This window comes from Chiloscyllium punctatum, chromosome 15, assembly GCF_047496795.1.
Source record: "Chiloscyllium punctatum isolate Juve2018m chromosome 15, sChiPun1.3, whole genome shotgun sequence".
Classification (NCBI taxonomy): domain Eukaryota; kingdom Metazoa; phylum Chordata; class Chondrichthyes; order Orectolobiformes; family Hemiscylliidae; genus Chiloscyllium; species Chiloscyllium punctatum.
This window is the reverse complement of record NC_092753.1, coordinates 39,134,153-39,146,271: the sequence shown is the minus strand read 5'-3', so window position 1 is coordinate 39,146,271 and position 12,119 is coordinate 39,134,153. Positions and strand designations below refer to the sequence as shown.

At 40.8% G+C, this 12,119-nt stretch overlaps 1 protein-coding gene across 1 annotated transcript in view; it reads left to right on the top strand.

The window, feature by feature from the left end:
* LOC140486206 (glycerol kinase) overlaps positions 1 to 12,119 on the top strand; it is a 110,467-nt gene that overhangs the window by 56,490 nt on the left and 41,858 nt on the right. Inside the window, exons 10-12 of the mRNA XM_072585024.1 lie at positions 8,223 to 8,290; positions 11,187 to 11,229; positions 11,473 to 11,553. Coding sequence (XP_072441125.1) covers positions 8,223 to 8,290; positions 11,187 to 11,229; positions 11,473 to 11,553 — 192 coding nt within the window. The remainder of the gene's footprint in view (positions 1 to 8,222; positions 8,291 to 11,186; positions 11,230 to 11,472; positions 11,554 to 12,119) is intronic.

The window sequence follows — 12,119 nt, the reverse complement described above, 5'->3', positions numbered from 1 at the left end:
TTACTCACAGGAATTACTCCAGAACTCTGGTTTATTGTCCCAGATATTGCAGGCGATATTATTTATGCCCAATCATTTTAAATAAAAGATTTATGTTTTTAATGGACAATTTAGTACAATGTCAACCACAATAGACCCCTTTATCACAGTACAATTTAAATTTGCTGTATACAATGAAATGCATTTCACATTAATACTCCTTACTAATATAACTTCATTCAGGGAACTGTTTGAAAACAGTTATTACACTGATATTATACTGCCACTTATGGGTGGCATTGTATCTCATTGATTAGCCCTGCTGCCTCACAGTACGAAGGACCTGGGTTCAATTCTAACCTTGGGGACAGTCTGTGCTAACTTGTCCATAGTGTCCAGACATGTGCAAGCTGGGTGGATTAACCATGGGAAATGCAGGGTTACAGGGATAAGGTAGGGGTTGGGTCTGGGTAGGATGCTTTTCGGAGGGTCGGTGTGGACTCGATGGGCCACATTGCCTGCTTCCACATTGTAAGGATTCTTTCATTCTGTGAAAAGTCTGTTTCTCTGTGTGAACATCAAGCTTTGAGCTGAATGATTTGTGCAGAATAGCAATCTTTTAGCTTCTTCTTGGACAAAAATTGAAGAACCTCCCTTTATATTAGATTTATATTTATATTTAAAGCTTTGCCTCTCTAGCTACTCCCACAGTTAAAACATTAGAAACAATGGATTCCTCACAAGTTTCATTATATTTTCACTATAACTAAATTGTTGCTCATTTTCACAGGACTTATTTTTCTAAACTCTATCACCACATAATGAAAGACCAGCTTTTTACAAGAGAACTGCATTTCTTCCTTTTTTCAAACACCCTGCCCATGATCATTTGGCCATTTGGGACAGTTACGGGTTCCATATCTTAACAATTTAGAGAGTGAATCATGGTCAGTCCTGCAGATCCAGTGCAATCAACTAAGGATGAGAGACAATGGTGCAGTGGGGGGCACAGGTTACTGTGGGAAGGATTGTCATCAATAGTCACCAGCACCCTGGCTTCGATGGGGGGGCGGGTGACAGTGCAGCACAGTGGTTGGCATGACTAACTACAGCGTTCAGAGGGTAATGTTAGGAAGTGAATGCATTAATTAAAGAGTAGGGTGAAAACATGTGGAAGCTTATAACTGATGGAGATGACAGAAAGTACAAGGAAGAGAGGAACATAGAGGTTTGGAAAGGTCCCTTAGATTACCATGCTGAGGCTGTGATTCACTCTCCATTAAGCATGTTCTGTGACCCTTTCCATTCTCAGCTGATGTACAATGGAAATGAAAAATGGCTGCCACCACACTCAAATGGGCAGAGTAAATTAATATTCTGTTTGAAAGCATCAGTTTTATTTATAAATGTTATGAGGCCCTTCAAGGCAAATGTATTAGTCAAGTACTTACACAGCACTGGTTAAAGACATCTGAAATCATAAATCCTACCTGCAAAATGCATGCAGTGACCAACTAAGTGGGGTACAATTCCTGGACACAAGAAATGTTGACCATATCGTTGGTCATTACAAAATGACCATAGTCATCTCTATGAAACAGGAATATCACAGGCAACCTTAAAATTGTCACTTGCAGGCCACACTTCACAAAGGTTTCTTAGGCTCACAAAGGCATGGAGCTAATATCCTCTCACCTTGACCTGTAAGTATAAGCCAACATGCTGTTGTATGCAATGTTGCCTTTTATGCTAATGGGCAGATGGGAAGGTGGATAGATTTTAACAATTATGCCGCACTTAACATCTAGTGTAGTTGCATGGATGGCTTGAGCTATGTACATTGGAATAAGATCCACTATGTCAAAGCCTATTTGGAGACATCCCACAGCCGTCCTTGTTAAAGTCCTTCATTTCCCACTATATCAAGGATTATACTAAATCATCATTTGTGTGCTCACATACGAAATAACTGTTTGTTCCTAACATTCTAAATGTAGGCTTATTGGAACTGAAACCAATGAATCCAACTTTAAAGCATTTAGCATTACTGTGGCCATTGTGCCATAGAGGCACAGAAGAGCAACAAATATGCCAGCAAGCCTGGGACTAGCAGCAATCTCCAGAGGCTGCTGAACAGCCTCAGTGTGAAAATATTACAGCTGTATGTTCCCTCAGGATGCAGCAGAGATACAGGAAGACAAGAATCTATCATCTCGTTATTTCCTCCAGTTGAGCGGGTTGGATTGTCACCTCAGAGTTGGATGTCCAGGAAAACCATTATTCAATTATGCCATCTGCTGCAACAGAACTTGCAAACCAATGGGATAGGTGGCCATCTGATCGTTGTGCCTGTCAAGATGATAACTGCAGTAATTTTTTATGCTTCCAAAGATAGATCCATTGGATACCTGTGGTATTGCTTAATTCCCAACTCATAAACGCATCAAGTATGATATTTATGGAATTTATCGCAGATCATTTCCCTGTGATGATGTCAGTGCTGCCTGGACAGTAGACTTTGCTAACATAACTGGCATCCCCCAGTTGCAGGATGCTATAGACTGTTGCATTGCATTGAGAACTCCTTATCAAAACAACCTACTTCAACAGAAAACAATGCCATTCCATCAATGTGCACGTCGACTGTGATCATCGGTACCACATCTCGAAGTTGTGATAATGGCCATATACTTGAAGCACTTTCATATTCCTGTTTCATTTCAAAGGTTAAATATTTTACAGTAGGTTTACTGGGAGGCCGAGCTACCCTCTGTATCCATAGTTGAAAACATTGTAACACAACCATTTGCCTGAGGCTGAGTGTAGAAGCAATGCAACCCATTCTTCCATCAGCACCATAGTGGAGCAGACATTTGGCCTCCTGAAGATGAGATTCTGATGCTTGGGTCAGTCTGGGCGGCCTTTGTGGTACACTGCATACTGAATATACTGCATATTCCTTGCTTTCTGTGTCCTGCACAACTGGAGCAAGCAAACGGGAAATGATAGGATGCTGAAGAACTGGGAGAATGACAGCAGTCTTCCAAGAAGGAAATTAGGACGTTAAACAGTGTGACTATCGCACTCAGCATGATAGATTAGTACAACACCAATCGCAACAAGACACAGGACTCAATTGACACCAATATTCCTACTAAGCTGCATGGCTATCCAGCTTCATACTGTCATTTGGAATGCTAATGAAAGTCTTCTGTTCATGCATGTCTTTGTAATGCATGCACCTTGGAGGTTTACAGAGCAGTGAAAAGTAAATTATAGTGAATGTATTGGCGCCCACTTCAAAGAGACGTGAGTTGGGGGAAGTGAGCAATCATTGACTTCATATTGACTTCTTCTTTGACTTCTCAGTCAAAAGCAAAACCGCCACTATTTATTTTTGCAAGCAAATACAGGTTTTTTTCTGTTTGTTTTTCATCATTTCTCCTGTTGTATAATAGATGTTAACATTTTCAAATGTTTTAAGGCTTTCCAACATGTGATGCTTCAATTTGAACAATGACAGGATGCAATATTACATTGGACATTCAGGATATAGTATGACTCCTTTTAGCCAGATTTCTTCTAGAATGTCATCGAGTAACCTCAGAAATGGTTCCTGTTTGTTTCTCTCTTACAACATTTGCTGTGAAGGGATATTGCTAGCTGACAGCATAAGACCTGATAAGATGTTACAACTTTTCAGGGGTCACTAAATGCTTTGAAATTAGTTTAGCTATAATCCCCAAAAAACTTTCTGTAACATGCTTCTTTCTAGAATACATTCCTGCAAGGATTGAGGAGATGTCACATCTCCATTAGTAACTCTATCTGCTGTTCTATGGCTCTTCTTTTCAGATTTCTTAAACTGACAATTTGAAATTTCTTGGCATTTTTTGAGATGTTTTTGGCCATCTCTAAAATTGAGGATAGTAGCCTACCTTTCCAACTTCGCCATCCCAGATCTAAATATTACCTCGAAAGTATTATTAGTTACAACAGTTACAGATAGTGAACAGATCTTAACGAATAAACTATTTGCCACAGAATTCAAAGCCTTTGATCTGTTCTTATGGCCCCAGTGTTTTTATGGATGATCTGTCCTTTTCCTTCTCGATGATAATCCCTTGGATATTGATGGTGGGAAATCAAATGATGATAATATCGTTGAATGTCATGGGGAAATAGATTTTCTCTTGTTGGACATGGTCATTGACTGGCACATGCTGTACAAGTATTTGTCAGTTATCAACCTAAGTCCACATGTTGTCAAGGTCTTGTTAACATATGGGGTTACAAATTGTACAGAACATTGCATCATCATGAGTGTACATCCCAACTCCACATCTTATGATTGAGGAAAGGCCATTGATGAAGCAGCTGAAGATAATTGGGCCTTGGACACCACCCTGAGGAAATCCTGCAGAGATGCCCTAGGATTGAGATGATTGGCTTCCAACAAAAATGATCATCTTCCAATTCTTCTCTGACTTCAATCCTAATTATCATTTACTTAAATTTTGCTGATGTTCTTTTATGTCACATTTATTCAAATGCTGCCTTGATGTCAAGGACAGTCAGTCTCACCTTGCATTGAGTTCAGCTCTTCTATCCATGTACAAGGGTATGATGAGGTCAGGAGCTGTACGGCCATGGGGAAACCAAGCTGAGTATCATTAAGCAGGTTGTTGCTGTGCCCTTGCTTCCCTCAGTGCCAAGTAATGTTCAATGTGAAGGAGTACGATTATTCAGCTGAGAGGGCTACCATCAATAGGAGATTGATTTGCCCTTGTCACCCTGCTGTCATGAGACTTCACGAGATCCATAGCCAATGTTGAAGATTCCCACCTATACACCATTTAAATCCTGCCCATGGATATATCCTGCTGGTGAAACAGGCCATATCCAGTGTCTAGGATGGCAATGTCTAGGCTTAAGCCAAAATTAGTAAGTTAGTAAGGAGGACTTTTTAGCATCAACAACAACGTTTATTATAAACCATTTATTATAAACCGACCGACTCCCACAGCTACCTAGACTACACCTCCTCCCACCCTGCCCCCTGTAAAAACGCCATCCCATATTCCCAATTCCTTCGTCTCCGCTGCATCTGCTCCCAGGAGGACCAGTTCCAAAACCGTACAACCCAGATGGCCTCCTTCTTCAAGGACCGCAATTTCCCCCCAGACGTGGTCGACGATGCCCTCCACCGCATCTCTTCCATTTCCCACTCCTCCGCCCTTGAGCCCCGCCCCTCCAACCGCCATCAGGACAGAACCCCACTGGTCCTCACCTACCACCCCACCAACCTCCATGTACAGCGTATCGTCCACCGTCATTTCCGCCACGTCCAAACGGACCCCACCACCAGGGATATATTTCCCTTCCCTCCCCTATCAGCGTTTCGAAAAGACCACTCCCTCCTTGACGTCAGGTCCACACACCCCACCAAACCAACCTCTACTCCCGGCACCTTCCCCTGCAACCGCAAGAAATGCAAAACTTGCGCCCACACCTTCCCCCTTACTTCCCTCCAAGGCCCCAAGGGATACTTCCATATCCGCCACAAATTCACCTGCACCTCCACACACATCATCTATTGCATCCGCTGCACCCGATGTGGCCTCCTCTATATTGGGGAGACAGGCCGCCTACTTGCAGAACGTTTCAGAGAATACCTCTGGGACACCCGGACCAACCAACCCAACCACCCCATGGCTCAACACTTCAACTTCCCCTCCCACTCCACCAAGGACATGCAGGTCCTTGGACTCCTCCATCGCCAGACCATAGCAACACGACGGTTGGAGCAAGAGCACCTCATCTTCCGCCTAAGAACCCTCCAACCACAAGGGATGAACTCAGATTTCTCCAGTTTCCTCATTTCCCCTCCCCCCCACCTTATCTCAGTCAAATCCCTCGAACTCAGCACCGCCTTCCTAACCTGCAATCTTCTTTCTGACCTCTCCGCCCCCACCCCACTCCGGCCTATCACCCTCACCTTGACCTCCTTCCACCTATTGCATTTCCAATGCCCCTCCCCCAAGTCCCTCCTCCCTACCTTTTATCTTAGCCTGCTGGACACACTTTCCTCATTCCTGAAGAAGGGCTTATGCCCGAAACGTCGATTCTCCTGTTCCTTGGATGCTGCCTGACCTGCTGTGCTTTTCCAGCAACACATTTTCAGCTCTGATCTCCAGCATCTGCAGTCCTCACTTTCTCCTCTTATTATCTGACCATCCAAATTATGAAAAAAGCATAACGAATAGTTAAGACTCCAAAATGAAGTCGTGCAGGCCACTTCTAATTGTATCCTGCCAGTTTGTGTATCTATCAGATGTTCTTCTCGGACTCCTCACACTTAGTCCATGTATCTTCGTGGGCTGCACGGTGGCACAGTGGTTAGCACTGCTGCCTCGCAGCGCCGGAGACCCGGGTTCAATTCCCGCCTCAGGCGACTGACTGTGTGGAGTTTGCACGTTCTCCCCGGGTGCTCCGGTTTCCTCCCACAGTCCAAAGATGTGCAGGTTAGGTGAATTGGCCATGCTAAATTGCCCGTAGTGTTAGGTAAGGGGTAGATGTAGATTGAGGGGTATGGGTGGGTTACGCTTCGGCGGGGCGGTGTGGACTTGTTGGGCCGGAGGGCCTGTTTCCACACTGTAAGTAATCTAATCTTATGAGGGCTTTTATTGAATGCCATATAAATAATGTCCATCAATGTTCCCCTGTATAGGATTTTAGTTATGTTCACAAACAATTTCAGGTTTGGCTGCTATGATCCCCAATCCTTTCACAACTCCACATTGACACTCAGATCAGCTGGATATTGCAAGGTTTCAAGGTGCTCAGTCACTCTATCCTCAATTATAGACTTGGCTACTATTTACAACGACAGGTATTATAGTAGAAGTTGAACAAAGTCCTAGTTAAATCACAATAGAGTATTGTGTTCACTTATGTGTATTACATCTTAGGAAGGATCTGTATCAGCCTTTGAGAAAGCACACTACAGATTAATCAGAACAGTACCTGAACTACATGGAGCAGTTAGACTAACTATTTTTTTTCTGAAATTTAGAAGACTGAGGCAGGATTTTAATTGAAATATTGAAATTATTTAGTTAGATAGTAAAAGTAATATTACCTCTGCTAATTGGTCAGCGTAGGACTGGAGAATATTGCACATATTGAAGTTAGGTCTTTCACACAGGAAACGATAGAAGTAAAGAACTCTTCTGTAAACGCTAGTTATTGTTTGATAAATTGTTAATTTTACATGTGACACTGAAGGATGTTGATTAACTAAGGATATTATGGGAGATACAGCAAAGGTGTACACATGAATCTGGATCACAGATTGGCCATGGAGGAGGAGAAAGTGAGAACTGCAGATGCTGGAGATCAGAGTCGAGAGTGTGGTGCTGGAAAAGCACAGCAGATAAGGCAGCATCCGAGGAGCAGAAGAATCAAGATTTCGGGCATAAGTCCTTCATCAGGAATTGTGCAAAATTGTAAACAGCTTGTTTCCTTTGGCTCAGTGAAGAATAGTCCATTGAATGGTTTCAAAGGTTAATACCGATGAGGGGCTTATGCCCGAAATGTCAATTCTCCTGCTTATGTTTTTCCAGCACCACACTCTCAAATCACAGATTGGCCATGATGTTATTCAATGGCAGGGTAGACTAATTAGGCTAGTTAGCCAATTCCTTTTCTATCCTTCTATTCCTTGTCATGTATTTCTATTTATGCAGATGGAATATTTACCATATTTAAGTGAATATGTACTTGAATGACAAGATTAGGGGAAAGATACAAAAGAGACCTAAGGGGCAACATTTTAACGCAGAGGGTGGTACGTGTATGGAATGAGCTGCCAGAGGATGTGGTGGAGGCTGGTACAATTGCAACATTTAAGAGGCATTTGGATGGGTATATGAATAGGATAGGTTTGGAGGGATTTGGGCCGGGTGCTGCCAGGTGGGACGAGATTGGGTTGGGATATCTGGTCGGCATGCTGTACATCTCTATGACTCTATTTAGAAATAGATGAAGAGAAATTACACGGCAATTCATATAAATTATGGGTGGTTGTCCTTGTATACTATCAAGTTGTAACATAATTTCATAGTTGAGAAAACCTTAATTTCTGTTAACCATTTTATGCTCCACTCCAAACATTTTTTTTTGCAATTTAGTACCATTCAGAGAATGTAATTGCACTTACATTTGCATGCTATCTTTATCAGTGTTTAGGTGACCAACATGCTGCTTTAGTTGGACAAATGTGTTTTCAGCCAGGACAATCAAAAAACACGTAAGTTTGTACCTTTACGGAAATATTTTGCATTTCATCACTAGTTAGTGATGGATAATCTTTGAATACATTTACATAGAAGAGGTATTCTCTGCTCTAGCTGCCTTTTTATTGAAATGAATATGTACAATAAATGCTTGTATTGAGCCAGACCATTCAACATATTATTTGGTATGCTATTAGTTCGAATCTTCTGCATTCTTCAGCTCATCAGTTTTTGTGATGTGACTGGGTTTTCAGTCAGATAATGGCAAAGGCAAAAGGGCACCTGTGGTCTCAGTGAACAGTGGGACTATTAGAATATCACCTTAAATGATTTGGATGAAAATGTACAAGGGTGGGTTAGTAAACTTATAGACAATACAAAGATTGATGGAGTTATGAATCGTGTGGAAGGTTATGAAAGGATACCGCAGGGTATAAATCAGTTGCAGTTATGGGTGGAGAAATGGCAGATGGAGTTTAATTTGGGTAAGTGTGACGTACTGCAGTTTGGAAGATTAAATGTTAAGGAAAAGTATACGGTTAATGGCAGGACGCTGAACAGCATTGTTGTACAAGAAGGATCTTGGAGTTCAAGTCCATAGCTCCTTGAAAGTGGCCACTCAAGTAGTTAGGTTGGTAAAGAAGGCATATGGCATGCTTGCCTTTATTGGTCAGGGAATTGAGTACAAGAGTCAGGATGTCATGTTACAGCTTTATAAGATTTTGGTTAGGTCACACTTCGTCTATTGCATTCAATTCTGGTCACCACATTACAGGAAGGATGTGGAGGATTTGGAGAGGGTGCAGAAGAGGTTTACCAGGATGTTGTCTGGATTAGAAGGTATGATCTACAATGAGAGGCTAGAAAAACTCAGGTTGTTTTCTCTGGAGCAAGGAAAGTTGCGGGGAGACTTGGTATAAGTCTATAAAATTATGAGATGCATAGATAGAGTTGACAGACAGAAGCTTTTTCCCAATAATGAAATGTTGAAAACTAGGAGGCATGCATTTAATGTGAAGTGGGAAAGTTCAAACGAGATTGCGAGGGGTGTGTGGAAAACGCTGCCAGGGATGGTGGTGGGGGCAGGTACGATATGGGCATTTAAGGGACTTTTTGGATAAGCGCATGAATATGCAAGGAATGAAGGAAATGGACCAATGCAGGCAAAAGGGATTAATTTAATTTGTCATCATGTTCAGGACAACACTGTGGGCCGGAGGGCTCATTCCTGTGCTTTACTGTTTTATGTTCTAAATAATAAATGTAATGATTAAGAAAGAATTGAAGGAGAAGGAGATCAGCATTTGTTGCCCATTTTTAATTGCCCTTAAGACAGTGTGGCACATGATTACTTTGAACTGCTGCAGTCCATTTGGTGCAGGCATGTCCACAGTGCTGTTAGGAAAGGAGTTCCGGGATTTCAATCCAGCACAGTGACAGGCAGCACTTTACTTCCAAGTCAGGATGACCTGTGCCTTGAGAAGAATTCATGGACGGTAATGTTCCCTTTCATTTGCCAACTGTCCTTCTAGTTGGTTGCAGATTTTAAAGTGAAGGCGAAGGAGACATGGGGAATTGCTGCAGTACATCTTATGTTTAGTATGCAGTGCTCCCTCTTCCCTGTATGTCAGGAATGAATGTTTAAGTTGGTGATGAGGTTGCCAATCATGGTACTGAATGGTGTTGAGCTTCTTGAGTGGCTTTGGGGCTACCCTTGTCCAGGCAATTAGATGGCATTCCATCATAATCCTGATAGGTGTCTTGTAGATAATGGACCGATAGTGGAGAGCCAGAGAATGAATTACTTACTGCAGACTTCCCATCCTCTGATCTGCTCTTGTAACCACAGTATTTATTTGGCTGGTCAATTTCAGATTCTAGGCCAGAATGTTATTTATGTGGAAGATTCAGTGATGGTAATGGTAATTCAGGGGATAACAGCTAGATTCCATTCCTTCTATTGTAAATGATCATTGCCTGATACTTATGTGGCACAAATGTTATTTGCGACTTATTACAAGTCAAACTACACAGGTTGACAAAGAAAAAGAAGGAAAGAAAATTTGAATTAAGGGAGAAAAAGAGAGGCAGAAAGCCAAAGTAAGAAAACTACTTCAATAACGTTCAACAGCAATCAATTAAATGCCAGATGTTCAACATTAATATAGTTTCTTTTTAGGACTATGATGATGATTAGTATTGTGCTAACATTTATCACTTTTTTAATAAAGATACTTGTGCTGCCAAAATCCAACAAGTTCTTGAAATTAACCTGAAGAGCCAGATGATGTTTGCACAAAGCAAGCAACCGAGCTCTATAAATCAATAACTCATTCCAGAAATTCGCACCTCAAGATGTTCATCTTAATTTCTTCAACTTGCTGGCTGATTTGCAAAATAATGGAATTTATATATTTTCACCAAGACCTATCCTTGCATTTCCTGTGTCTGTATCATGCAATGCTTCTGTAATCCTGATGATCAGTACACATTCTCATTGGTTAATTATCTTTTACCTTCTCATTAATCTACCTAGATTTCTGCTTTTTCATCGTTTCTCAATATCTATTCACAATTTTCATTTTCTTACAAACTATGTTGTAGAAAAACACTTGTGCTGCAGAAAACTTATTCTTCTTCCATGCTGACTGCTATTTGGCTTTATCACATGCACAAAAGATACCAGAATTTCTGGGATGCATTCTCTTGTTAGAATTGCTATCTTTTCGATGAGATGTTAAATTGAAGTCTTGTTAACAATTCAAAGAAGAGCAGAATGTTCTCTTACCATTGAAATAAAGAATAGTTGATGATTATGTGATATGATATCAACATGTTCCTTCGTATTGGCACTGTTCAATGTACTTACTTATTTCATTTGTTGCAAGTATACCCTCTGTTTCGTTCCAGATATGGAACAGGTTGTTTTCTCCTTAGTAATACAGGCGAGAAGGTGAGTCTGTCCCTGTTTAATATCTCAGATTTGGGCAGAAGTATAGTGCATTGTTTCCTTTGTAAAATTGTGAGCAAGAAATTGAATAAAAGTTAACCTATGTGTTCTATGTTAATAACTTCAGTGGCTAAAATCTGATGTATTCAGTTTGTGGGACAATATACTGGGCATTTCTATGTATAATTTTCTTTACAAATTCCATACATTATTTTGCAATTAAACTAACAAGTGTATTCTTTACAGCCTATTATATCCAAACATGGCCTTCTTACAACATTAGCATATAAACTGGGCAAGAACAACCCTGCAATCTATGCACTAGAGGCAAGTTTTCTTTTTGTTAAGCTTATCGTTATGCATCTCCAGTTTTGCCTTTTTACATACATAACATTCATAGAAATTACAGCATAGAAACAGGTCATTTGACCAACAGATCAATGTCAACGTTTGCTTATGTTTTAAACAGCCCAAAGCTTTGTTTGCTCATTAATCTGTATCATTATTTCCAATGAATGTTTATCTGTATCCCCAGATCCCTTTGCTTATCTCTCTAGTTAAAACTTTTTTTTCAGATGGACATGGAGATTTGTCATTTTTCCAATCAAAATATGTCACTTCACAATTAGTTATAGTGAAATTAATTTGCTAATTATGTAACTGTTTTGTGCATCAAGAGTAATAGTGCTTTTTGTCAATATAATGTGATATGGCCCTTTCAAATTTCTTCTATGAACATTATTGAGCTAATAAAGAAATGGATGATATTAGGATTATAGCTGTTTTCATAAAATTCGAAGACTAATTTTGAGGTTTGCCTGTGGTGCTAGTGACTGTTAGTACGCTTTGTGGCATACGAATACTCAAAGTGATATATTTGAAGGAATCATCAA